The sequence below is a fragment of the Xenia sp. Carnegie-2017 genome, unplaced genomic scaffold (assembly GCF_021976095.1).
Source record: "Xenia sp. Carnegie-2017 unplaced genomic scaffold, XeniaSp_v1 HiC_scaffold_13, whole genome shotgun sequence".
Taxonomy (NCBI): Eukaryota; Metazoa; Cnidaria; class Anthozoa; order Malacalcyonacea; family Xeniidae; genus Xenia; species Xenia sp. Carnegie-2017.
In genome coordinates, this window is record NW_025813436.1 from 8,368,777 (window position 1) to 8,393,797 (window position 25,021).

General features: G+C 34.4%; 4 protein-coding genes across 9 annotated transcripts; 2 read left to right on the forward strand and 2 right to left on the reverse strand.

Annotated features, from left to right (window-relative positions):
• Positions 1-632: 632 nt before the first annotated feature.
• LOC124456884 (heparan-alpha-glucosaminide N-acetyltransferase-like) lies at positions 633-7,653 on the reverse strand. Of its 3 annotated transcripts, XM_047007203.1 has the most exons (18): positions 7,482-7,653; positions 7,024-7,159; positions 6,469-6,583; positions 5,887-6,124; positions 5,605-5,674; positions 5,171-5,225; positions 5,031-5,087; positions 4,487-4,527; positions 4,277-4,353; positions 4,156-4,186; positions 3,912-4,051; positions 3,391-3,506; positions 3,131-3,252; positions 2,885-3,014; positions 2,649-2,810; positions 1,604-1,674; positions 1,196-1,308; positions 633-1,100 (listed from the first exon to the last, which is right to left on the reverse strand). In XM_047007203.1, the coding sequence occupies exons 1-18, from the start codon at positions 7,537-7,539 to the stop codon at positions 922-924; spliced, it is 1,911 nt and encodes a 636-aa protein (XP_046863159.1). In that variant the 5' UTR covers positions 7,540-7,653; the 3' UTR covers positions 633-921. The 3 variants fall into 3 exon arrangements, with proteins under 3 accessions (XP_046863159.1, XP_046863152.1, XP_046863165.1); XM_047007196.1 differs by having other exon boundaries at positions 4,156-4,353; XM_047007209.1 differs by lacking the exon at positions 7,482-7,653 and having other exon boundaries at positions 4,156-4,353; positions 6,469-6,585; positions 7,025-7,100.
• Positions 7,654-15,249: 7,596 nt separating this feature from the next.
• On the forward strand, positions 15,250-18,555 carry LOC124459542 (TATA box-binding protein-associated factor RNA polymerase I subunit A-like). Of its 4 annotated transcripts, none has more exons than XM_047008996.1 (7): positions 15,250-15,902; positions 15,990-16,147; positions 16,562-16,844; positions 17,089-17,335; positions 17,479-17,609; positions 17,736-17,960; positions 18,203-18,555. In XM_047008996.1, the coding sequence occupies exons 1-7, from the start codon at positions 15,803-15,805 to the stop codon at positions 18,313-18,315; spliced, it is 1,257 nt and encodes a 418-aa protein (XP_046864952.1). In that variant the 5' UTR covers positions 15,250-15,802; the 3' UTR covers positions 18,316-18,555. The 4 variants fall into 4 exon arrangements, with proteins under 4 accessions (XP_046864952.1, XP_046864953.1, XP_046864951.1 ...); XM_047008997.1 differs by having other exon boundaries at positions 15,253-15,902; positions 15,967-16,147; positions 17,736-18,017; XM_047008995.1 differs by having other exon boundaries at positions 15,253-15,902; positions 17,736-18,017.
• A 275-nt stretch (positions 18,556-18,830) lies between these two features.
• LOC124459544 (aspartyl/asparaginyl beta-hydroxylase-like) lies at positions 18,831-22,715 on the forward strand. The gene is made up of 7 exons (XM_047009002.1): positions 18,831-18,958; positions 19,327-20,039; positions 20,203-20,394; positions 20,843-20,982; positions 21,482-21,710; positions 21,993-22,123; positions 22,379-22,715. The coding sequence occupies exons 1-7, from the start codon at positions 18,910-18,912 to the stop codon at positions 22,527-22,529; spliced, it is 1,605 nt and encodes a 534-aa protein (XP_046864958.1). The 5' UTR covers positions 18,831-18,909; the 3' UTR covers positions 22,530-22,715.
• LOC124459540 (kelch-like ECH-associated protein 1B) lies at positions 22,702-24,888 on the reverse strand. The gene is given in 3 exon segments (XM_047008992.1): positions 22,702-23,370; positions 23,497-23,758; positions 23,761-24,888. Coding segments are annotated over 3 exon segments (1,692 nt in total). The 5' UTR covers positions 24,757-24,888; the 3' UTR covers positions 22,702-22,936.
• Between the last annotated feature and the right edge of the window lie 133 nt (positions 24,889-25,021).

The window sequence follows — 25,021 nt, forward strand, 5'->3', positions numbered from 1 at the left end:
GTACAAAAATAATAACCGATAACTAAAGAAATGTTTTACGATAATAATTAAAAGTAAATAAATATTTAACAACGCTAAATAACATTTTAAGAGTTTCTTGCTCAGACAGCTTTCAATGTTTCATTAGAGCTGTGTGTTGTTGATGTCTATGTTTAAAACCATGAAATTTGCATAACACTAGAGATGAATTAAAATTTTACATTAAAATTCTAAAACTTTAGATTTCAAAAGGAAATATGAAGTTTCTAGTTGTGTATAAACTCAAAATATTCATCCCCATCGCGGACTGCGTCTTATGCTGGGGGCTGGGATTATGATCAACTGATTCAACAGGCTGGTAGAGTTATTAACACATGACAAGTTCATGATTAACTCTCTTTTCGTTGGTAGTGCAGTTATCAGGTGGTTGGGTGATGTTCAATATTTTTATGGCTAAGGGTGTCGTTGTCACATCGTAACTGAGTCAAATCTCTGTTTGCTAGTGTGATGGTCGTCGCATGGTGAGTTCATGATCATATCTTTCATGGCTAGGGGTATAGTCAACAGTTGGTGGAGTCATGATCATGTCTATCGTGACTAAAGGTGTGGTTATTACAAGCAAAGTTTTGATCAACAAAAAACATAAACAAATGTTTTGAGCACACAAATTCAGATTATTTGCTTAAAAAATTTAACACCAAAAATTAAAATAATTTTTCGTCTGTTTAAATTATAAGTTAGTCCCGAGCAAAAATACTTACGTCGTTCAAGACAAAAAGATGATTGCATCTAGTGTGAGAAAGAACGTAGTTTCAAGCACATCTACGGCAATGCTTAAACAAACACGTTCAATGGTTTTTCTTTTCACAACGAGTATTTCTGCTCCCAGCCCAATAAACTAAGGTTAAGCTAGGTTAATTATACCGTAGTGTGAATACATAACTAAATTTTTACAAAAAAGTTAATTTTATATAAGTAGTAAGCAATAATCACCCAACAACTAGCACCCCACAAGTTCATAGCAAGCTTCTTGCTGTGAGTTGGTTTATCCAACTCCCAATTAAAAGGAAAATAAAACGTGAGAATTTCGTGACCACAATAAACCAAGATTGAATTCATCCCTAAAAGAAAAAAATGTAACACATAAAACTCGAGTCTAGGGTTTATAAACATAGTCAGTCTAATGGCAGTTTGCCCCGTTGGCCTGTTTTCCTACCTGGAAATACAAATGGTGAACCATGCCATATCTTTCTATCGTCAATAAGAACATAACAGATAGTCAACAAGATAAACGCCGATGATCCGTTAGCAATTACAAAAGACAAGGACCTGCAATTTATCAATGAAATTCAATGTAGTTTTCAGGCTCATTCATAAATTATTTTAAGGGAAGATGGGGATATGTATGGAATCTATTTTCTCAATGAGAGAGAGGAAACTTTTTCATAAGAAAACATCCATGTATTTGAAAATGACAATATTAAAAACACTTTCTAAAAATTGGTCGAATCGTTCACAACAGGTTTTTGAATAATTCTTTCACAAAGGGGGTCACCCCTTCCACAAGATGGCTCATCCCTCTACAACACTCATAATTTAATACGAAGAATTAAACAATTCCTACCATAAATTTTTGTTAATCGGAATAAGACCGTCGTTTTTAGATGCACCACATAAACCAATAGCAATGAATCCCTTGAAAAGAAACATGAAACATTACTTTCAACGAGTGGCTTTTAAAAACACAAACTTTGTGTTACAATATAACCTTGCCAATGAGAACCACGTCCAACTTATAGTTTTTATGTAATTTATTACCCAAAAATAGATAAATTTATGGCACAGTACTGTGGTTCTGAGGATAATGCAGAGTTTAAAAAAAAACTGCCTTTTGCCTTCTTTCGTTTACAAGAGTTCTTCTGATTAAATGATCTATAATATCTAAGGTACTGCAAAATTTCACCACGTAACTCTTTCATTGACTGTTTCTTGTATCATGCGTAAGGCATATATGGTCTTCAAGGCAAATCATTTCTCTTAATTGTATCATTAAATGTCAAAATAAAAATATGAGTTTAAGGCTATTAAGTTTTTTTAAGGATGACTATTAATAAGCCCAATTACTTGTAACTAGTATTGTCTGAAATGAGCCCCACTATGAAACCCTTATGTCACAAATTTTACATTTCTTATGAGAATTTTGAAATGCTACAATGAAAATAAGATATTCAGCAATCATCAAAGAAGAAATATACACACAAATTATCTATTGTCCAAAGATAACTATTAACTAAGGCCTAAGGTTAGTGAAAACTTTCAAACAGCAGCAGCCTTTTTCAAGTGAAATATAAGTCAATCTTAAACAATTTTGAATATTTGTAATTAGTCCACATCCTTCACAATTCAAATCTCCATTTTACTTTTGATGTACGTATGTGTAGACACTAAAGCGCCTGTCATGGCAAATGTTCTTCTACAAAACCAACATTCACATGTTACAAAATTTTTAAAAATCTTCGTGACCTTGGCAAATAGCTAAAGGATAAAACAGGACAAATAAAACAGCCTAAAAACCTTTGATGCACTGACTAACTACATTACATCACAACGAACATAAATTGCATTAACCCCCAAACGTATACTGGCCAACAGTATATGGCAATACATACCAAAATAAGACCATATGAAATAAGTCTTCGCTCTCGTTCAAAATGTTCGGTATAGTTTAACAGGATTTTTCCAGCTTGTAGACCCAAGAATGTTAAAAATATAGAGGTCAGTGAGCCCAATGCTCCCTCGGGGTCGTAAGGAATTGTGTTTAAGTATAATTTCTACATTAGAAATGGAACAAAGACAATAAACAGTGTAGAACAAACAACAGAGGAGACACAATAAGCCAACTAACCATAGACGTTGGATGTTGATAAATATGACTCTTTCCAAAAAATGATCTATCAATGTACCCAGCCATTCCACCAGTACAGTTCTCATAGGTAGGATATCCTTCACCGATCCCTCCAGGTCCCACATATCCCCTAGGTTCATCGAAAAATCAAAATCTCACTGCACAGAACGAACTAGAACCAACAGTGAAGTTCGAAACATTAATTTGCATCTCTATAAGATCTGAAAAGAAATTTTGTTACAATACCTTGGACAGTTAGGAACGTTAACAAGATATGTTAAAACGCAGTACAATGTTATTATACAAATCATTAGAATCCACTGAATCCACAACTCAACAATTTCTCGAAGCATAAACCACCAAGCGGTCTAAAAACAGTCAAACTATATCATAGAAAATGCACGATTAGTTTTTAATGTCTAGCATTTCTTTGGTAGTTTTTCCCCATATCTATGAAAAACAAAAGAATTTCCAGCATTGCAATAAATTTCATTATCATAACACACCGAGTATGAGTCGTCAATTGGATAATGTAACCATAACTCCGATGATGCAACGACGAAGTACGAGATAGCAAATCTTTGTAGCACTCCAGGAATACGAAATGAGCTCAGGTCAGTGCCTAACATAAAACGCTAACTTCAATCATAATAAAACAGAGAAATAGAGGAGTACCAAACCAGCTCAAAGTTAATGATATACTTTACACCCCCGCTCTTACGTAACAAATACTAAGCAGTTCAATACTTCACACTTCTTAAGTTCATTTTACACCACGTGTCTATATTTCATTAAAATTCAATTTTAAATCTGTAATGTTGATCACAATAATATTTTAAAACTTTTCAAACTAAAGTGCTACCTATGATAAAAGTGGTTCACAAGGTCGTGAGTATGCGGGTCGAAATTGCATTGATGTAGGCATGGTCAACAGGATTTTTATTCGAGATTTTCAAACTTAAGATCCATGTGAGAAAACGATTATGTAGTTCAAATTACGTTTATGCAATAGTGTTATTCATAGTACCTTTATTCATTAACAGACCAAGAGCAAACAGAATTAATGAACGTCGAACGATTTTAATAAATATACGAGATTTTGGGATATTCTTTTGTCGTAAGCTGCTAAATGAGACGGCCAGCGAAACACCCATTATGAATATAAACCTAAATAATAACGATGTATAAATATAAAATTAATGCTTAATCTTTAATCGTAATCAATACAAATACATAGTTTAAGCTTCTACTAGAGTGCCCGCGCTACTCACCAGGGAAAAACGAGGTCAGCGACAGTAAGACCTGTAGACAAAAATAAAAGCATGACGTCATCAACAATCAGAAGTTTGACTTGGAAGGGCAAATCGACCCTCACTGTAACTACGTGCTCACCATTCCATATTGAATGTTGAAAAAACCAATAACCTCCACCACCAAAATTTACAAACACCATGATGGTCAGTGATAAACTAAAAAAGAGGAAAAGACATTCGATAAAAAATGTACTTATATAACAGATATTTTGTTTAGATTGAACAATTATTTCACTGTACATGGCAAAAACATGACGTAAAAAGGCAGTCTATTAAGGTTTACACTTACCCTCGAAATGTATCTAAGGATTTTAATCGTTTTTTTGTGGGCTATATTACATAAGAATAAAACGATATTTGCAAGTTGATAAATAAACAATAAAATATAAGATAAGATAACGTGTGTCAGTGTAGGTAGTGATGAATGAACAACAGAGAATGAGAACAGTCTTTAGACTATCTAAAATATAAACTCAGATAACGTGTGTCAGTGTAGGTAGTGATGAATGAACAACAGAGAATGAGAGCAGTCTTTACACTACCTAAAATATAAACTAAGATAACGTGTGTCAGTGTAGGTAGTGATGAATGAACAACAGAGAATGAGAACAGTATTTACACTACCTAAAATATAAACTAAGATAACGTGTGTCAGTGTAGGTAGTGATGAATGAACAACAGAGAATGAGAACAGTCTTTACACTGCTAAAATATAAACGTGTGTCAATATACAGATAGTGATAAATGAGCAAGTGAAGGCAATGGTGTTCAAAAAAAAACATCTATACATATGTAGACTACAATACATTGCACACGAATGTTTCAAAACTTACATGAGTTATGACATCACTTTGTGTTTGACTTTCTCGACCAAGATCTTTAAAAATGAACTTTAAAAATGAAACAAAAATTAATTCTAAATCAATCATATGAAATAGAAAATGTATTAAATCAAATGCTATATAAGTCTCACAGAGGATAAATTTAAATTTGAATAAGGAACGCCATGAAAACTCTTAAGATACATCCTGCAAATATAATAATATAAATCATTATACATGTAAATATGTTACATATACATGGGGCAATTAACTCATATGCAAGGGTTTTGACTGCAGTCTTGTAGTTTGTGTACCAGGTTGAAGCTACATATTGTTCAAAGAATCAACAATTTTGTTATAGGTTGTGAACCCTATGTTGACCAAATAAATGAGCGTGTTGAACCAGTTCTTGTCTTGTTTTGATCCTCTCTCAAACTAAAACTAATATTGCAAAAAGGGAATGCACAGGGCTATGTCTGTACAAAAACACCTTGGTTCAATATTTATTGATAAAGACCTTGAGCCCTTGGTTAATAAGGGCTTAGTAATAGGTAGCAGTTCAACAAAAATAAAAAAAATCAATCACCTTCGTATCCAATTGGCAAGCAAGGCAAATGCCATAATACCAAGCATAATACCAGCAGCAACAAAGATTGCTAAAAAAAGTAAAAGTTGGTTGTAATGAACATCAAAGTTGTTTGATTACATTATAATTCTTCGTGATTAAGAAACAGTGTAGTTTCCACTATTTTTGCCTTTACCAACCAGGCATCCTTTCATTAGCCTGATATATGTCAGCACACACAACTTCCTGTTTTTCTCTGATTTCCTGACAATACAAGTTTTAAAATCAGTTGTACATACTTACGTATAAAGCTATTCTTTGGCTTCTTGATGACAACCATAGCACAACAAAGTGAATTGTTGACATCAACTTTAGTCTCGAATAAATAATGTCCTGATTCACCAAAATGAAATGTTATGCTGCAATTCTTATTGATGTTGCTGCTAGCATGTACATGAAGCCTGAATGGCCATCTTGTATCTATGATGAACCCCTTTCCCTTCTTCTGGTTTGAAATCATTTTGAGCTTTTGAAGAGGACACTGAAAATGTATTCATTGAACAAACAACAGCATTGTTATATCAATCCAAAAGTACATAAAACAAATAAACTAGAATAGCTTAGGTTTGTAATAAGCAGTAAAGGCTGATAAACAGTGATTCATTTGAAAAATTATAATTGATCCATATTGATAAAATTTAAAAGGCTAACCAAAATAAATTCAAACATAAATGCAGTTTATTAAAGCATATGAACTATGGTAATATGCAATTAAGAATTTGTACCATTTTTGTTGCTGTTCAATTAAAGTGATTATAATAACAACACTAATAATGGTACAAAGTTTTAAGCAACTCTGTTTAATATCAAATATAACCCAATTACCTTATAGCAATTATCAGAAACACCATATACTTCATAGGTTTCATTCATTGCACTATGGTCAACAGAAGTGACGTTTAAGTATGCCTCATCCATGCCAAGATATATGTCTGTTTTTCTACGAAAAAAGGGTAATAAAGTAAATGGTTTGAACCCGGGAGTATCGTTACATGTTTGTAAATGTCGATCGTCCAGGTTGGTATAGTCCTGAGAAGGACTGTTTTTGTTGTTGTTGACTGACGTTTTGACAACCTTAGCGGTAGTCATCTTCAGAGACAAATAAGAGTAAACATCAGGTTAGTCAGGTAACCAGAAAACAAATACAGCTAACACCTGACGTTTACTCCTCATTTGACTCTGAAGATGACTACCGCTAAGGTTGTCGAAACGTCAGTCAACAACAACAAAAACAGTCCTTCTCAGGACTATACTAACCTGGACGATCTATATCTACAAACATGTAAAAAAGGGTAAGTTATATAAATATGTTATGGAGAGTATGGAAAGAAAAACTTACGGGGTCACATTGTCATAAAGCTAGTATGCCATACATGGTACCTTTTTTTTTCATTTTGTGCAAAAGATGAATGTTGACTTGGCAACAAGGTTTGATTTGGTGATGAGTTTTGACTGAAAAATGGAGAATGAAATACTTCTGCCATATTTCCATCAATTACAGCAAAAATGCCATTCCCTGAGATATTAAAGTGCGAATAAGTTAGTTGTTTCGCTGACGAAAGTTACAACATGTTTGTGGAGAATGTGTAAATGCTGAATTGACATTTTAACAACATTTTTCGTTTCGAACAGTTCAAATTACGTAAATTGGCACCCTATAAGTCAATACTAAACAAATCATAACAACATAAAGCAACTTCTAGACCTAATCATCCTTGGTAATGGTCTGTTTATGTTGACCACTGAGCAGCAACAAAAATGAGTATTACCTTACATTTGATTTGCGATCTTCCTAAATACGAACAAACAAAGAAAAAACATCATAAGCATAAATTTACCTGTTAGTAAATGGTAAATAAAAAAGTATGTCGCGTATCGATGAGAAACGAAGGTCATAATTTCACGAGAAAAATATTAAAGTCACGAGAATCTTGAATAATTCTGAGGATTGAAAGTTTAATTTCCTTGTCACTTTGCGACGTGTAACTCACGTGATAGTCACAAGATTTTAATGTCAAAGTCGTTCCTGGACGTCACAGCCACAGCGGGGGGTCACAGTGCTCGGTCATTGGCTGGCATTTTTTTTAGGTATTTTCTTGTCACCTACTTAAATAACGATTTCTTCGTACAGGAGTACAGGACAGGCAGGATACAATTTTTGAACATCCTTCTTGCTAAGTTGCTTACAATTGCAGAATTGAAAAGCTTCTGTGAAGTAAATTTCAGCCAAGTTGATACAAATTACAAATATGTAACTAGAAATACAAGCAGTTCTGAAATAAGAAATTAGGCGTTTGTCATCAATATCAGTTGAACTGTGACAAATTATGTCCATCTTTCCTCATAGTTTATTTTTCGAGCTGTAACGTACTTTCAATATAAATACATACATAAAAAAGAAATTGATCACTAATATTTAGTGTCAAAGTCAGTGAAAAAACTGCATTTGTTCTTTGGTTCTTATGGTAATGATGCATCTGATTCCAGAAATAAGAATTTTCGAAGTGCATTTAAACGGCAACGAACAGAAAATCTAAGAATGTTTTCGCCTGTTCTCTTGAGTGGATCAGGAATCCAACCCGATAATCATACAATCCCTACTGCAGGTCCCAGACATGGCCACCCTTTTTTGTTATTCTTTAGAGTGATTTTCTAAAGATGAGGGAAACCGGCGTATCGCTGGAGGAAAACCCTCGGAGATCAAACAAGCTACGAAAGCAAGTCGGGGATGCACATTACTTGGAATCACCTTATCTATTTTTACTAGTTATCTTTACAAAAAAAGAATGTTTACATTTTTAAGGCCTTAATTATATTTACAAAATTTTTTAGACTGTCTTTATCTTTACAAGGTTGATAAAACAGGTGACTTAGGAAATATGCATCCTTAAAATATAACTAAAAATATAAACCTCCATGTACGCCATTTTTATGCCGCTTTCAGCAGCTCCATTCTTTTTGCATATGCGCATCCTTAGCTAACCCTTTTGATCAGTGGCATGAAATAACCGATTTAACATTTTGAATATCTACCTACGAACTATGCTGCACAAAACTGATTAAAACATACCTTTGAACAATGAAGCACCTGCAAACCAACGTTAGTACCCGAGCCGAAAGGGAACCTAATAGATAGGGAACCGCCACCCTGGGCCCTTATACTTTACCAAACGGCGTGCCAACCAATCCTTCTTGTGTCCAACACTCGATCACCTAGGTGCCATCATGGCACCGTTTAAGATTATTCCTGCCTGGAACTACATTTAATGTATCGGATTAGTTTGTCTCGGCTATCAAATCATCTTCCATGAATAAAATAGACGAAGAGAGACGACCCAACCCAATACATCATGAATAATTAAACTATCTTCCTGCTCTGACTTTTTCTTCAAGTTGAATAACAGCGAGTTATTTAACTTGGACATGCCACTGTCATAACATTGATTTTGGCAACTATTTAGCAAAAGCAATGCCGGGCTTCATGCACCTATTCTGTTTCGCTGTTCATTAGACCAATAGACAGATTTTTGGTTACATATTCTTCTTGATGATGCAAATCGCTCATTTTTTTCAAAAAATTTTTTTTAAACATGTTAACTTGTTTTTTTTCGTTGTAAAGTATTTGATGAACATTTCAAGTTTTGTATGGTTCAAAATTCAAACAATTCGAGAAAAACAGAAAAACTGTTAATTGAGCATCATCAAGCAAGACCATTTTCAGGCGTTTATGATTTTAGATAAATTTAACTGTGCTATGCAGCTTGCATGCCGGATTGCGCGATGTTTCAGATCGAAATTTCCTTGCTTTCTAACGTGCAATCTGTAATTCGGGTTCGCCATTTTTTGGACCGTAATTTGCAAACGTTGCGCTTGCTTTAATTCATGCATTTAGATTTTTAATGTTTAGCTAAGGAAAATACATAAATACTGTACAAGAACTAATAAACACGACCAAAAATTCAAAGAAACCCATGCTTATTTCCTTGAACCTAGGATCGTGTATCCTGGTGATCAAAGAACGCCATTCAGCAAGATCTTACGCTAACCGACATCAGACAGATATAGCGCTTTTCTTGTTTTATCTTGCTCGGTGATAATCTTACACTGTACGATTGTCAAATAAAAGCTTTTGGCAATATAAGATGTATTATCATTTGAAGGCAAACGTTGTGACCGCAAAAAGCATTAAGCACTGTATCGTGCACAAAATTGGGAAAAAAAGCAGCAACAGGAATCAAAAGAACACAACCAACTTTGTTAATAACTCAGCCAATGTTCAATCATCTTCCTGTTAGTGCTGATCACCAGGATTTTAACTAAAGCACACAAACTTGAAACATCGTCTTTAGTCCTGTTTTGTAGAGTAACGTAAGCCTCAATTGATTAATTCAAGGTTAATTTGACATCCACAACAACGATGATGTTGATCCATGACGATGATATAAATCCATGACGACCATGAAGTAAATTCTCAACAACCGTGAGTTTCTATACGATGACTATGATTGTGATAAACGATTAGATAAGTAAATCCACGAAAAACATCATGTAGTATGTAGGATTCATTATGCGCCACCATTGTACTGTTTTTTCACTACAAAACAAAACGAAAGGTTCAATATAGCTGAGACGAAATTCAGTAAAATTTAGGGAAAATACTGTTATGCACAAAAAACGTGAAACAACAGTTTTCAATGATATGCAGAGAGCTTATGACCAAATTCCAAAATAATATGAATTTTACTGTAAAAACTTAAATTCTGTGTAACTTCGTACCATACAATGTAAACAAGTTCTTTCAAGTCCAAACGATATCAAGAAATTACATTCCAATCTCCACTCTATTTTAACGTGAAGTTATTTGTTGGGTAACTATGGTAATAAATATTAGTTGCTTTTCGCGGAGCAAATTCCAATTTATACGACATTATCTTCTCGTAATGTAGTCAAAAAGCAACTGTAAAGATTGGTCAATACAAATAGATTCCATAAATTACCTATAGATTGATCCTCATCAGCAACCAACTGCTTCTTCAAAACCTCCAGCAGTGACGAATAAGGTGCTTATTTGTTATGGAAATGGAACGAAACATATTCCAATAATGTTTAGTTATTTTCCTGTCAGTGTTGATCTCATCTTCATTCCAAAGTTAACGTAATCCTCAACCCAAGATTAGTTTGATAAGATCCACGACAACAAGAATATAACATCTACAATAAGAATGATGTAATTGACGGGTCTAATACACCAAAATTCTATCATTCATTCACTGCAAAACGGTGAGGTTCAGAAAATTTCAGCACGAAAGTCTTTCAAACAGAAAAAAAATGTTTTTATCAGTCAAAAAGTTTTTAGCAAGTTTTATTAATATCTTCGACTGCTTTTGCAAAAAATTCTTTGTGATTTTATATCAATTAACCTGAAAAGTTTGTAAATTTCAATATGAAACACCACCAAGAACAATTGTTTTATAAAATATCAAAAGTTAAAATTGAATCAAGTCTATTCAAGACATTTTGTCTTCTCATCACGTGATCAGCTTTACAGAAACTGCAAGCAATAATCAAGCACAAGAGATTTATTGGAAAAATTGAATACCTGTAGATCAGTCAACATAGGCAACCAATGCCTCTCCTAAACGTTTAGCAAAGTGAAAGAGGCTTAGTTTTTAAATGAGAATTTCTGAAATTAAAAAATTAGTAAAACATTACTACATCTATCCACTTATTTGCTAAGCAAAACGTTTAAACGTATCAATAACCACTTAGCAAAACATATTTATTCTACACAATGTCATCACCATTATCTCATTAATAATTCCCTCGTGCAACATCATGGCGAACCACATTTGGACAAAGCACTATAACTTGTGACAATTACATGCAAATTGCTGAAATTCAGGTAGCACAATATTAAATAAGTTTTAATGTTAATGTCCGCGCATAATCTATTTTTAATCTTACCTTATGTCCATCCTTCATCTTTGCGCTAACTGCAGCATTTCTAATGATTTACTTATGCACAATTGGTCGAAAATCATGTACAAGTCAAAAATAACGAAACATAAAACTTTCGGCAATGACTAGGCTATTTATATCTTTGTCTGAATTCAGTTGGTCAATAGCTAATTGAGTTAAGGTAAGTTATACGAGAAAATTAAGTCATGTCATTCCACGGTTGAAAATGCAACCCATAAACAGAAAGCAAAATATCAAAAAAAAATACACCTGCAACAAGAAGTCTTCAAAAGTCATACATGAGTCAAAGTGTCAGAAAATGTATTTACATATTTTGTTATACAATTGATGAAATCTTTGTACTTTACCATTTCATCTTATTTTTCTTCACAAAGTTACTTTGTCATCTTTTGTCTCGCATCTCTTCATCATATTTTTCTTCAAAAGATTTCTGTCATTTTTTTCTTACATTATTTCATCTTCTTTTTTATCAAAACATTGCCTTGTCATTTTTCTCTTAAACATTTCATCTTATTTTTTGTCCGGCGCAAGGATGCTTTGTCATCTTTTGTCTTTGACCATTTTATAATAATTTTCTCTTCGAAACATGGCAGCCAACTTTCTTTTGAATTCCTCGTCTTTTTGTTGTTTTTTTTCATATTAGTTTTATATTTGATCTTTCTAACATTCTTCTCATTCATGACACACGCAAAAAATGCCACACTTGACAAGAGTATCTAAAGAACTCGAAATTGCTAATCTCTTAGGAATCGGTTATCGTTGCATTGCAAAGGAAGAGACTGCACTTGCAGCAATCAATGAAATACCTCAACAACAGCTAGAAGACGCTGCGCATGCAAGAAGCAAAAATCGATGAAGTACCTCAACAATGAAAGACGCTGCGTATGCAAGAAGCAAGAATTGATGAAGTACCTCAACAATGAAAGACGCTGCGTATGCGCAAGAAGCGAAAGTACCTCAACCAGAGCGCAAAGAAGCAACCTCAATGAACGATAACTGAAAGACGCTGCGTATGCAAGAAGCAAGAATCGATGAAGTACCTCAACAATGAAAGACGCTGCGTATGCAAGAAGCAAGAATCGATGAAGTACCTCAACAATGAAAGAGCTGCGTATGCAAGAAGCAAGAATCGATGAAGTACCTCAACAATGGAAGAAGCTGCGTATGCAAGAAGCAAGAATCGATGAAGTACCTCAACAATGAAAGACGCTGCGTATGCAAGAATCGATGAAGTACCTCAACAATGAAAGACGCTGCGTATGCAAGAAGCAAGAATTGATGAAGTACCTCAACAATGAAAGACGCTGCGTATGCAAGAAGCAAGAATCGATGAAGTATTCTGCGACTTTCGTTGTTCTTAAGGTCTTGCACCTCTTCTGCGACTTTCGTTGTTGTTAAGGTCTTGCAAACATTTTATATTAGTTCTTGAAATTTTGTCTCACAATCATATTTACACAATACTTTTTACGTACTTATCTATCTAATAAGGGAGTGGTTGGCGAATGAAGACTTTGAGTTGCAGATGTATAGACAAGTATAACATTTACACGTTTCATGAATAGATTTCTTACAAAGAAGTTTTCTTTTTGAAATTTTCAACAGGAAGTCGTATAGACTTCTTTATTTGATCTTCAGCGTCGATTTGATATTGATCGATCACAACACCATTTTTACTTATTACCTAATAATCCTTACCCTAAAATCCATAACATTTTTTTATCGACGCAATATTTAACTAGTTTTCTTTCATAAAAAGACTTCTTCCAAAGAACATTTCTTTTGATATTTTATAGACTTCTTTATATGTCGTTAAACGTCGATTTTTGATAAATCGTTCACAATGATTGTTTTAACTTACTTATTTTATCAAAATAGAAAGCAAATGAAAATCTCAAGCTTCCGCTTATTTTTTTTCATGAGTAGATTTCTTCCAATGAGTAGTTCTTTTGATATTTTATATATTTCAAAAGAATGAAGTCTTAAAGACTTTTTTTATTATTTTATGTGCCATTTCATCAATAGACTATTCACTATAGTTTTGACTTGTTGTCCAATCATTCTTATCCTAAACTTATAAAGCTGCTCTTTGTTTTAAACTAGCACTCATGTATTTGCAGCAAAAATATAAAGACAATGATTGTAAAATAAAAATATGTTAACAGAGCATTTTTAAACGTGTGCACAAGCAAATCACTAAAAATACTCTCAGTCTGATTGTTTCATTTGAGTATTCTAATAATTCAAAATAAAAATGATCAGTTTTTGTGTTTTTACCCATTTCACGTTACACAATATTATGATAAAAATTTTCAAAAACATTTTCGTTGCGCACAATAACATGAAATAAATAGCTCTAAATCAAATTAGCCTGTCGATGAACTACATGTCATTTTCAGTTTCCTACCTAGTTCTTTTCATAACAACTCCTTTTATCTTTGTTTTAACTTTGAACTTTAGAACACGACTTTGGTTGCATTCTTCATGATATCTCACTGTCAAATTTCAACGAAAAATTAGCATCTTTTCCTAGAGAATTTATAACACATTTTTTGACAAAAATGCTCTAAAAAAATTCAATAACTTTTAATGATAACTTTTCGGAATTGTACTCTAGTCGAGTACCTAACATTATGATCTTTCTTTGGTTTGATTAACCGTCAGCATCTTCAAGGCTTATACGTTTTAACTAATCTATTGGCACAAAGTGAAAGTTTTTGCCTGTATTCCACTCTACTTTTCGGTGTTTTCGGTCAAAAATTTGTTTTTTATTATGAAGTCGATGAGTTAATTTTAGTTTTGCAAAATTTGTGCCCAGTTCTCTTCACTTTCACGCGGAACAAAAAAAGGCGCCAATTTGATTGAAGTCCAACGTCCAACATGAACCAACATTTTCTTATTTTTCAAATATCTTCAAAATTTTCGCTCAAAAAACACTTTTTACCAAAGAAAATCAACCCAAGAAGTAAGAAATACCCTAGTTATCTCTCATTTTGTATTGCTATAACGTTTCTCTTAGAATGTGTTCATATTTTTGCGTTGAAATGAGAAAGACGTCGGTCGAGCTCGTTTGTTGCTTCACAAATACATGTTAAAAGCGAACATACTAAACAGAGTTTCACCTCGAAACATTCCAAACACTAGCAGTAGACCACTCACACTAATGTATAATCGAAAGAAAGACATGTAAACGCATAAACTGGTCGTTTTTATACTGACAAGGTCCTCGTGCGAAGCAAACACACTGACAAAGACACGCAGTTGAACGGCGAATTGCAGAAAGTAGCCGAAGAAAAGATTTAGAAGTAAAACAACACGTAACTATACATAAAACTAGGCTTTCGTTATCGAATTTATCGACATTTGAAGCACGCTTTTAAATATATAATAAAAATTTTGAAAAACTTACCTTCCACTGTCGAGTCTTGGGGCATCTACAGTGTAAAAACTGTGAAAAGTGATTGACGTGATTTAAGATCATTTGGTGGCCTGATCTCATTGGCTGATTTCGATCAGTTTTTTGCATTGTTATTGGTTAGATTTTTTCGATCTCTGATCTGATTGGGTAAAGTATGAAATAATTTATTCCATATTTCGATCCAAGCTGAGTGAATGGCAATCATGTAATATGGGTTTCTTCTTCAATATGTTTGAAATGAAGATACTTTAAAAGAAAAAAAGTTTTCTGTTTTCATCAAAAGCAAATAGACTAGTTACAGATTAAGTACAGACAGTTGTTTTTTATTTGGCTTATAAGAATTCCCTGATATTGCTTTAAACATAATGATAAACCAGTAGCTCCATGTACAAGTGATCTAAAGTGGATGTATCCCACATGAATGGATCTTCTGAAGATAACCAACAATTTTTGAAGTGTATTTTGGTAATCTCCTGCCCAAGTATTGAATACCCAGAGAGAAAATCATGCTACCATAGTAACAAAAAGTCACTAGTTGTATAACATAAACAAGTGTTTTTTCTTCTTATGACTAACAAACACGATTTCATTGCGAGCATTCTTTCTCGACACCCGGGCCCTTTCCATTCCCTAGGACCATTGGTAGGACCGATGGCATGTTGACTATTGACTATTGAGTGAAACTCATTGACATTCATGGTGTTCAAAATTTAAATCCTGTAACGAAGGCGACTTTACAGACAGTGATCCGTCTGAGTTTGGAAGATGCATAAGAGAAGACATCATCGATTCGAGGCAAGATGTTTCAATGGGGCCTCGGGTTTTCAGACTGTTTGGCGTCCTTTCACTGAACACATACAACCAAGTATGAATTTTTAAACTTTTCTCAAGTATTTCAAGTTTAAAATATCATTCAATATCTCTGGCAGTGGTTTTCTTTTGGACTTTTTAGAGGGCAAGACATCAAAAAAACGTATGAATTCACACAATCTCTACCTTCTGAGCCATATTCTTCGTGATGGTCTTTTGACTCGCAAGTTTAACCAAGCAATTGCAGCCATGGTTGGCATGAGTGGCTGTTGTGAAAAAGTGATTGAACTATTTGCCTTGGTATGTTTCTGAGCACTCCAAGTTTTGATTTCATCGACATTCAACACCTCTGTTTCCACCCTCTTGTCACCACTGTCTAAACAACTTCTTTAGCATAATCCAGTAAGCTAGCCCAGCGGCATAGTGAACATGTTAACTTGAGGGGGAGAGAGGCTAAATTAATAGACACATGTTTTTATACATTGAAAACATTTGATTTCAAAGGAACTTCGAATGGCAGAACATGTGCCTTCTTACTTAATTGTCGAATATGCCATGCCACTGATACTGTTCATGATGCAATCAACAAAATTTTGGATGATGTTGACTTACTTCATAATTCAAAGCTAAAAGTCTAAAGCAATTAGCTGATGACACATGACAATTAAATAATGCAATTTAGTAGGTACAATAAGTTATCATTTTCAACCTCAGGCTGGATTGGAAATCTTGAAGACATTACCAAACAATCACTTGCTTGTTGTGAAATTCTACAAAGATATGTTTCTTGCTTGTGGTGACCATCAAGTTGAGATACTACTAAACTTTGCCTTGTATCTTGTCGTACAACAGCATGATGTTCTTGAGGCTCTGGAATTACTGAAGTCTAAAGCAAATAAACCTAAGTTCAGGGAAAGTCTTTTGCATAAAGCCTACATTGGTCTCTTTGAATATCTTGTAAATGAAAAAAACTCAGTAAACTCAACAAAGTTGCAAGGTATGTCTTTTTATTCCAAACTGATCTCCATAAGAATTGAAAACTGGTTACTAACCTGCCATGTTCCACATGGTTGTATGGTGAAGGCATTAGTGTTTGCCCTCCATTTATATTAGTTGAAAAGCAATGATGAAGTCCCCAATTAGAGTAAATATACTGCCTCAGCTATCATTTCCTGGCTTGCTTTATTGTCTAAATGTTGCTAAACATTTTGTTTGATTTTATTTTTATGTTTTTTATTTAGATATGTACGATTCTGATGAAGAGCAAGACAATTGGTTATCACAAACAACACAGTCACAAAGAAATTTAAATTTTTCATGGAAACAATCAATGGTACTTTTTCAAGATGTCTTCTCAAACCCTGGGGTTTGGGATCAGTTTGTTCCTACATACCTTGAGTTGTTAAAATGCCAGGAAGAAGAGGGCTTAGTTCGTCGATTTCTATGTGATTACAAAAACAATAATCCAACCAACCCAAATTCGCACAGGTAGTAACAAAAGGTGCAAAACAGGCAGCCAAATTTGTTTAAATATATTGCACTCTCTTCTCTGTATGTTCTTCCTTTTTAAGACTGAGAACTTGAAATATTCTATTAATTGCTGAAAGTAACAAAGATATCTCTTTTTAAAGGTATCTTTACCATTACATGAAAAACCACTCTGCAAGTTTGGAAGAAAAGGCAAATTTATTAGAAGATTTGATCAAGATTGACCCATCTAGCGAATTGATCAAAGATTTTGTGGAATATAAAATTGAACTTGGTAAGAAATGTGATGATAATCTAACACTTTCATTTTTGATATACCTTACATTATTGAAAATGTTGTATTTTATATTTGATAAACCATCATTACTATTTAATCAGATGACATTTTTGCCTTTCACAGGAGACACTGCAAGTGCAGTAAAGACTATCTTTGAGAAGCTTGACCATTCAGTTAACATGTTTTGTGAGGAAAGCTGGACTTTACTTCATTTTTTTATTTACAATGGATGTAAGCAGACGACAGAGTCAAAAGTGAAGGAAACATTAAAGTTGTGTTGGTCTGAACGTGAAAGTTGGTGGCCAGAATATCACTTTAGAATGACAACAAACACACAATGTCATGAAGGTGTTAATAATCTTATGTTATGCAAAGCAAGAATTGCAGATCATTTTATGGGAAAAGGTTTGCTATTTGAAGATAGTAAATTTTGAATATTTGTGTCTTGTAAGAAGTACAACAGACCTAAAAACTTCATTGATAAAATGGTACTCAATGAGAGGATGATGGTGTCTATTAATTATTATTTGGTACCATTTATATTGTTCTGTCTAACACTTCTAGATGCAACATGATAATTTTTTTTCTAGGAAATCATTTTAGCATCAATGTTTATGAGCAGTATCGAACTGATAGAAATGATGAAGAAGAATTATTTGTGGAGGATGAAAGGACTTCTTTAGACAACTCAAATCTACCATGAATTACATAAGATACCACAGTAGATAAACTATACTGCCTCACTGCTAGCAACATGCGCCTGAAGTTAATTATTCATATTCCACGGTTGGCAAATTTCTGAATCATCTGACACTTAGGGAAAAAAAGTGAAAAGTGAAAGTGACACACCAATAGTGTAGTCAAGATTTTCTCTCAAGGGTGGCCATGACTGTAATATAAACATTGTAATGTAAATAAATATATAATATTTTCCGGGACTCAATAAATTTGCAAGGATAAGCCTGGCCCCACAGCACCCCCCACCTACGCTACGTCACGGCTGCCACAGTGTAATGATCCACTGAGCGACGTTATGTTAAAGTTAATGAACAAGATTTCTCGATTGTATAAACGCTTTTGAAAAGTACGACAGGTGCTTTTCTATGAAAAAAGAATTTTGGGCGCTAAAACTCCAAAACATTAAGATAAAAGGTTTCAATTGTAATTATGTAGGGCTCATAATATTCCTTGGTAGTCAGCGGTCATAAAAGAAACTTAAACTTCAACTGCTACAAGTGCCCAGATCCATCAATGGTAGCCATGCTGACTTTGAGTTGTAAATTTACTACCTGAAATAATGTCAATACGGCAACGGAAAAAAGACAGCAAACCTGAAAAGATTAAAAGTGCGATTTAAACTTTTAATTTAATAATTTCCAGAGTTTTTATAACCTTCGAATTTCTCTTTATACTAATTTATTAGTTACATAACTTTTTAGATTTTGACATTTTGTTATTGCAAATTAATTTCACACTGGAGTTTCTTATGGAACTTCAATTTGTGTCCAGTTTGTGTGCGCTATGTGAAAAAATTTCTCCTTTGTGTTAAGAATTATAGTTATTTATTTAGTGATTATTTTAAGTTAAAAATAAAGTCATTGTTTATGGAATGGAATTGTAAGTAATGAACTATTAATCTTGCAATATCGACATTTTGGTCTTGATTTGATGTTCTTGTAATTAGATTTACAGGATCTATGTTTTTGCTATTTAGGTGTGAAGAAGAAAGGAAAAGATTCAGACCAAATATGGAAAATAGTTGTTGCGATGGTAGCTGTTATTGCCATAGCAACAGCTGCTGTCTACTACATGCAGGAGAACGATTTGGAAGCAACAGCAGCTAGAAAAAAGAAACCAGCAATGGCAAAGTCATCGAAAACAAAAGCACCAGAAACTAGTGACCAGACTGCCAAAAGGTCTAGCTCAAAAATGAAATCAAAGATCAAAGTTCCAAAAAACGATCCAAATGAGCCAATTACAAATGCATATGATAAAGCAATACTGCCTCAAATAGAAGAAGCAGAAAAATTTCTTAAAGCTAAAAGTTTTGTAAATGCTAGAAAAGCTTTTGAGAATGTTCTTAGCAGCCATCCTGATAGTCCTCGAGCAATGCATGGATTGGCAAAGTCTTTGGATGAGCTAGCTGATTTGATGAGAAGTAATCAGGTTTTACAAGAAGCTATAAATGCATATGGAAATGTGGGTATGGTCAAAGATTGTCCCATAGCCTTGAAACGGCAAGCTATATTTAGACAAGCAGATCGGGCTTCTTTTCTTGGCAAGAGCTATATTGCTGTGAAAGCATTACAAAATTTAGGAGTGGATTTACCACAAGATATAGAAGTTTGGAATAAACTTGGAGTTCAATGGCTTTTGATTGGAAATCAAGCTCAAGCAAAAAACTTTTCAACAGGTATATATCTCACTGTCATTAAATGTTGAAGGATACTGTTTAGGAGTTTAATGTATTTGCATACGTACAAAGCCTCCATTCAGACCAATACTTTCAAACTTTTATGATCTATATGAAATAAAAAGTAATTGGTTTATCTTTTACTTTAGAATAATTGTAAATTATATTCAAATCCAGGCCCTTGCAATAAATCCAAACGATGGCTATGCACAAGTCCATATGGGATTTATTTTAAAAACGGAGTCAAATTATGAAGAAGCCATACCTCATTTGAAGAGAGGAATTGATTCTGGAGAATCAGGTACAAATGATGGAAGATTCTACTTTCATCTTGGCGATGCATTGTATAGAATGGGCAGATCCAAAGAGGTATCATTGCAAGAAAAATGTGTGTAAATGTAGGTAGTGATGATTGAACAACAGAGATTGAGAACAATTTTTACATTATCTATAATATAAACTAAGATACCTTGCGTCAGTGTAGCTAGTGATTAATGAACAACAGAATAAAAACAGTCTTTACACTATCTATACTATAAACTAAAATAACGTGAGTCAGTATAGGTAGTGACGAATGAACAGAGAACAAGAACAGTCTTTACACTATCTAGAATATAAACTAAGATAACGTGAGTCAGTGTAGCTAGTGATGAATTAACAACAGAATGAGAACAGTTTTAACAAAGTCTAAAATGTAAACTAAGATAACGTATGTAAATGTAGGTAGTGATAAATGAAGAACAAGGACAATCCTTTTTTCCTATTTCTTAAAAAAAGAAATGCGAACTTTGTTCCATCTCTTCAAATTTTTTTCCAGTCATATGAGGTTTACGAGAGTGGTGCAAGACATGGCCATTTTCTCTCTCGTATGCAACGATCTCTTTACAATGCTCAAACACCATTAAGAGCGCAACCATTTTGGAATCCAAAAGAGACTCCATATCACAAGTACTTCAAGTATGCCTTATTGCTTTTTACAAATTTTTAAAAGTTAGCTTTTTGACTCCAAAATAATATTGAAAGAACTTGCATGCCAGATTCTCATCTTCGGATGTTGGATTTGATGTTTCTATTTTGAATCTAAAACATTCTTTTAATATAAGGAATAAGTTGATGCAGGAAGGAATTGAAATTGACGTTGTGCAAAGCTTAAGCGTGTCTTATAAGTAAAATTGAATGAGCTTTATCTTTGCAAGTCATTTTCTGGATCTGTTGATCGCGGAGTTTTGGAAGAGGAATATTTATCAAAGTTGTTTATTGTGACTTTCAGTCTGTTTCATTCAGTTTAAAAAAGTTGTTGACAGCAAGGTCTCTTCATCCATTAATGATTCTTTGTTCTTATTTTTGAATAATGCACTAGCAACGTCACTATAAACACATTTAATTGATAGGTTATTTTGTGAAAAGTATATAAACATTTTCCATAAAAGAAATAGTGTCATTACTACTTTTGTAGAATGTTGGAGAAAAATTGGAAAACCATCCGCGATGAAGGTGTTGCATTGTACGATCACAGGACGGGTGGCTTTCTTCCCGAAGAGGAGGGTCTTCGTGAGAAAGGCGACTGGCAACAGTTCACTATATTTTCACAAGGACGGAAGGATCGATCAGCTTGTGCAAAGGCTCCGAAAACATGTAGTCTGGTTGAGAAAATCCCCGACGCAGCTGGATGTAAGAGGGGACAGGTAACGACTGTCGTATAAATGTGGTTCGGGCTAGTGAGCTCATCTTTATTGATCCATGGGTTTGTGGGGAGTGAAGGGTATGGCACTGTTTAGGAGGATTTAATGTCCTTAGCATTTTGAATCTGGAGGTTGTGTAATGGCAAAGAATTGTTTATTGTGTTTTTATCTTTCTTTTAGAGAAACCTTGTGAAGGTGTAGGGATAATGAATTCACGTTTTTGCTCTTGCAACTATTTGTACATCATGATGATTTTGTCATTTGCTTCTCTTTTCTTCTTTTTAGATTAAATTTTCTGTCATGAAACCTGGTACGCACGTCTGGGCCCATTGTGGTCCTACCAACTGTCGTATACGTGGACATCTTGGTCTCGTCGTACCAAATGGTGTATCTATACGTGTAAATCAAACAATTAGGTAAAGACTGAAACAAAATGTGTACTTCAGGGAGGATATAACGTTACTTAAGTATGCACAGGCATCTCGCCGATAGAGTAACTACGGTGTTTTTATCTTGATTGCATTTTGATTTTGGGTGGAGGGGGTCAAGGCTATTATGGCAAGTTGTTCATTTCATTTTGTGAAATTTACCAACCATTCAACTGTTTTATGAACAACATTATATATAAATAGAAAGAAATTGAACTGAGTACATGAAATTTGTTTCTTTAGTACTTGGATAGAAGGCAAGTTTATAATTATTGATGATTCTATTGAACATGAAGTATGGCATAATGGAACCAGCTACAGAATGATATTGATTGTGGACTTCTGGCATCCAGATCTTCCTCAAAATGAGAGGAATGCACTTTCACCAATTTAGGGCAGAAAATTGTCAACAAAGACGTGAAAAATAATAAATGAAGGTGTAGATCATTCTTAAATTTGTGTCTTTGTTAATATCAGAGTATAAATAGCACCTCAGTGACCTTTCCAAGATTGTGGTGCCCTTGTGATCTATGTAAAGGATAGAATTTGTGGCATATAAATAAATCTTTTATCAATCAAATCAAATGAAGCTTTGTTTTCAGTAGCCTACACTATACACAATGCATTTTTACACAATTTGCCCTACAGCACAAGATGAAAATTTTTACATAACTTCAATTTAAAATACTACTCTTAAAACAATCAACTAAATGTTTTACATTAACATTCTTAAATTTTCTATGTTAAACATGTTTATTTATAAAAATTATTGTAAAAATGCTGCTGCAATAAAAGCCAGTTTTATAGCACTGCCGCTCCGCACCCAGCCCTGTTCACATTTAAACCTTCAATATTGGTCCAAATGTCTTTAACTGGATCATACATTTCAACTGAGTTCAACCGATTTGCACCATCAAATCCACCAATAGCAAATATATTCTCCTTGTAAACAACTACGGCTGCCCAGGCACGAGGGCTGTTCATAGGTGCCACCGGTGACCAGTGGTGCGTGCGCGTATCATACCGCTCCACCAAATCAAAATATGAATCAGTGCTTCTATTACGGCCACCAACAGCATAAATGCATCCATCTAATGAAACTAAACCCAGACCAGACCTTGCTTTTTCTAGTTCAGTCACAAAGATCCACTGATCCAATTTTGGGTCATAGCATTCGACGGAAGCACGATCTGTGTGAATACCACGATCATATCCACCAGCTACAAATAACATTCCTAAAACAAAAGGAAAGTTGAGAAGTCTTGTGTTTTCCATAGCAAGAATGTCTAGTGTAGACCATTTCAGAAATTGCTTCCTATTTGAAAGGGATTCTTACTAATTACAAGAATGACAAAACTCACCATTGCATACAGCTGCTCCTGCTCCAGATCTTCGTCTCTTCATACTCTGTACTGGTAACCAGAAATCCTTTTCAGGATCATATTTCTCAACAAAATTATAAGAACATAATCTGTCTTCGCCTCCAAGGGCATACACATAGCCATCACAAGACACAGCTGATGCAAAAGAACGAGGGATAGTTAATTCTGCAACTCTTCGCCAGGAATTCTCTTTGGGATAATAGATCTCAACTATTTTCTTGTAGGTGGTATCCCAAGCAGGTTGTTGGCATGATTGGCACATTCTCCACCAATGACATATAAGTATCCATTAAGCGAACATGTACCAACTGCGGTACGAGCACAAGTCATTGGCTCCAAAGAACTCCAAGAATTTGTTGCAACATCATATTGTTCTAAGGTTGCCAGTTGACAACAATCTGAATTACGTCCACCAACAGTGTAAAGCATTTGAGGTTGAGCACGGTGCACAAACATATACGATGGAAGATTGCTCTTGTGACTATTCAATGCAGTTGCCAAAAGCATCTGACATTTGCTATCATTTTTAACAAAACTTGCAGGTACAACCCGTGTTTCCAAGAATTCTAATGACACTAGTGGAAGTCTAACATGTTGCAAAAGCTCTGATGCCATGCCTTTCCGTGCTTCATAATGGTGTTTTATCCAAACTTCTACAGCATTGAAGATTTCATCTTCCGAGTAAACCTGTATCAAGTTGCTTTGTATTAGCTCAAGAAGCCCATCCTTGCTCAATTGTAAAAATTCTTCACTTTGCACAACGTCTAGGAAATGTTCGCAAATATACCTGAAGGCAAAATTTTCTAGACTTGTGCAAGAGTAGTGGTCAGCAAAAGCTCGGATTCCAATGCAGTTGAAATAGTCCATATGAGCTTCCAGGAAATTTGCGCATGAGTTTGCCAAGCTTGTTAAATGTAACATGGTGGCACCGGCACAAAGTTGTTGGACGTTGTTCGTTGTCAATTCTATGGAACCGGTGTATACAAAATCCAATAAGTTTGCCATGGTTTGTGGCTCTATATCGCCTATGTCCACTTTAGTTTTCCCACTTTCTAGCATTCCATTAGTGAACATTGCTTGGAGATACCGGCTCGCTCCAGCCAAAACGATACGATGAGCTGGGAATTCAATATGTTTAACACGTAAAATGACGTCGCACAGTTGTGATTTCCTTCTCATCTCGTTCATAACACGAAAACAATCATTTGAATAAAGCGGTATCTCAACAAGAGTAACCATTTTCGGGCACGTAATAATTGTTCAACAATAACTTCTTTTCCGATTGCCTGATGTGAATGACAGACTTAAAGGTCGAATTTCAAGAATAGCCATGGTAATGACGCCATAGTTAGATAACAAAATTCAAGAAATATAAAACAATTAAATATCGCGTGACAAAACACGTTGCCCACAATCGTGCGTGTAGCATGCGCGCGAGCTGTGTTGTGTGAACGATCCAATAAACGCCGCGTACCTAACACCCTCTATAATAAACACTGCAACT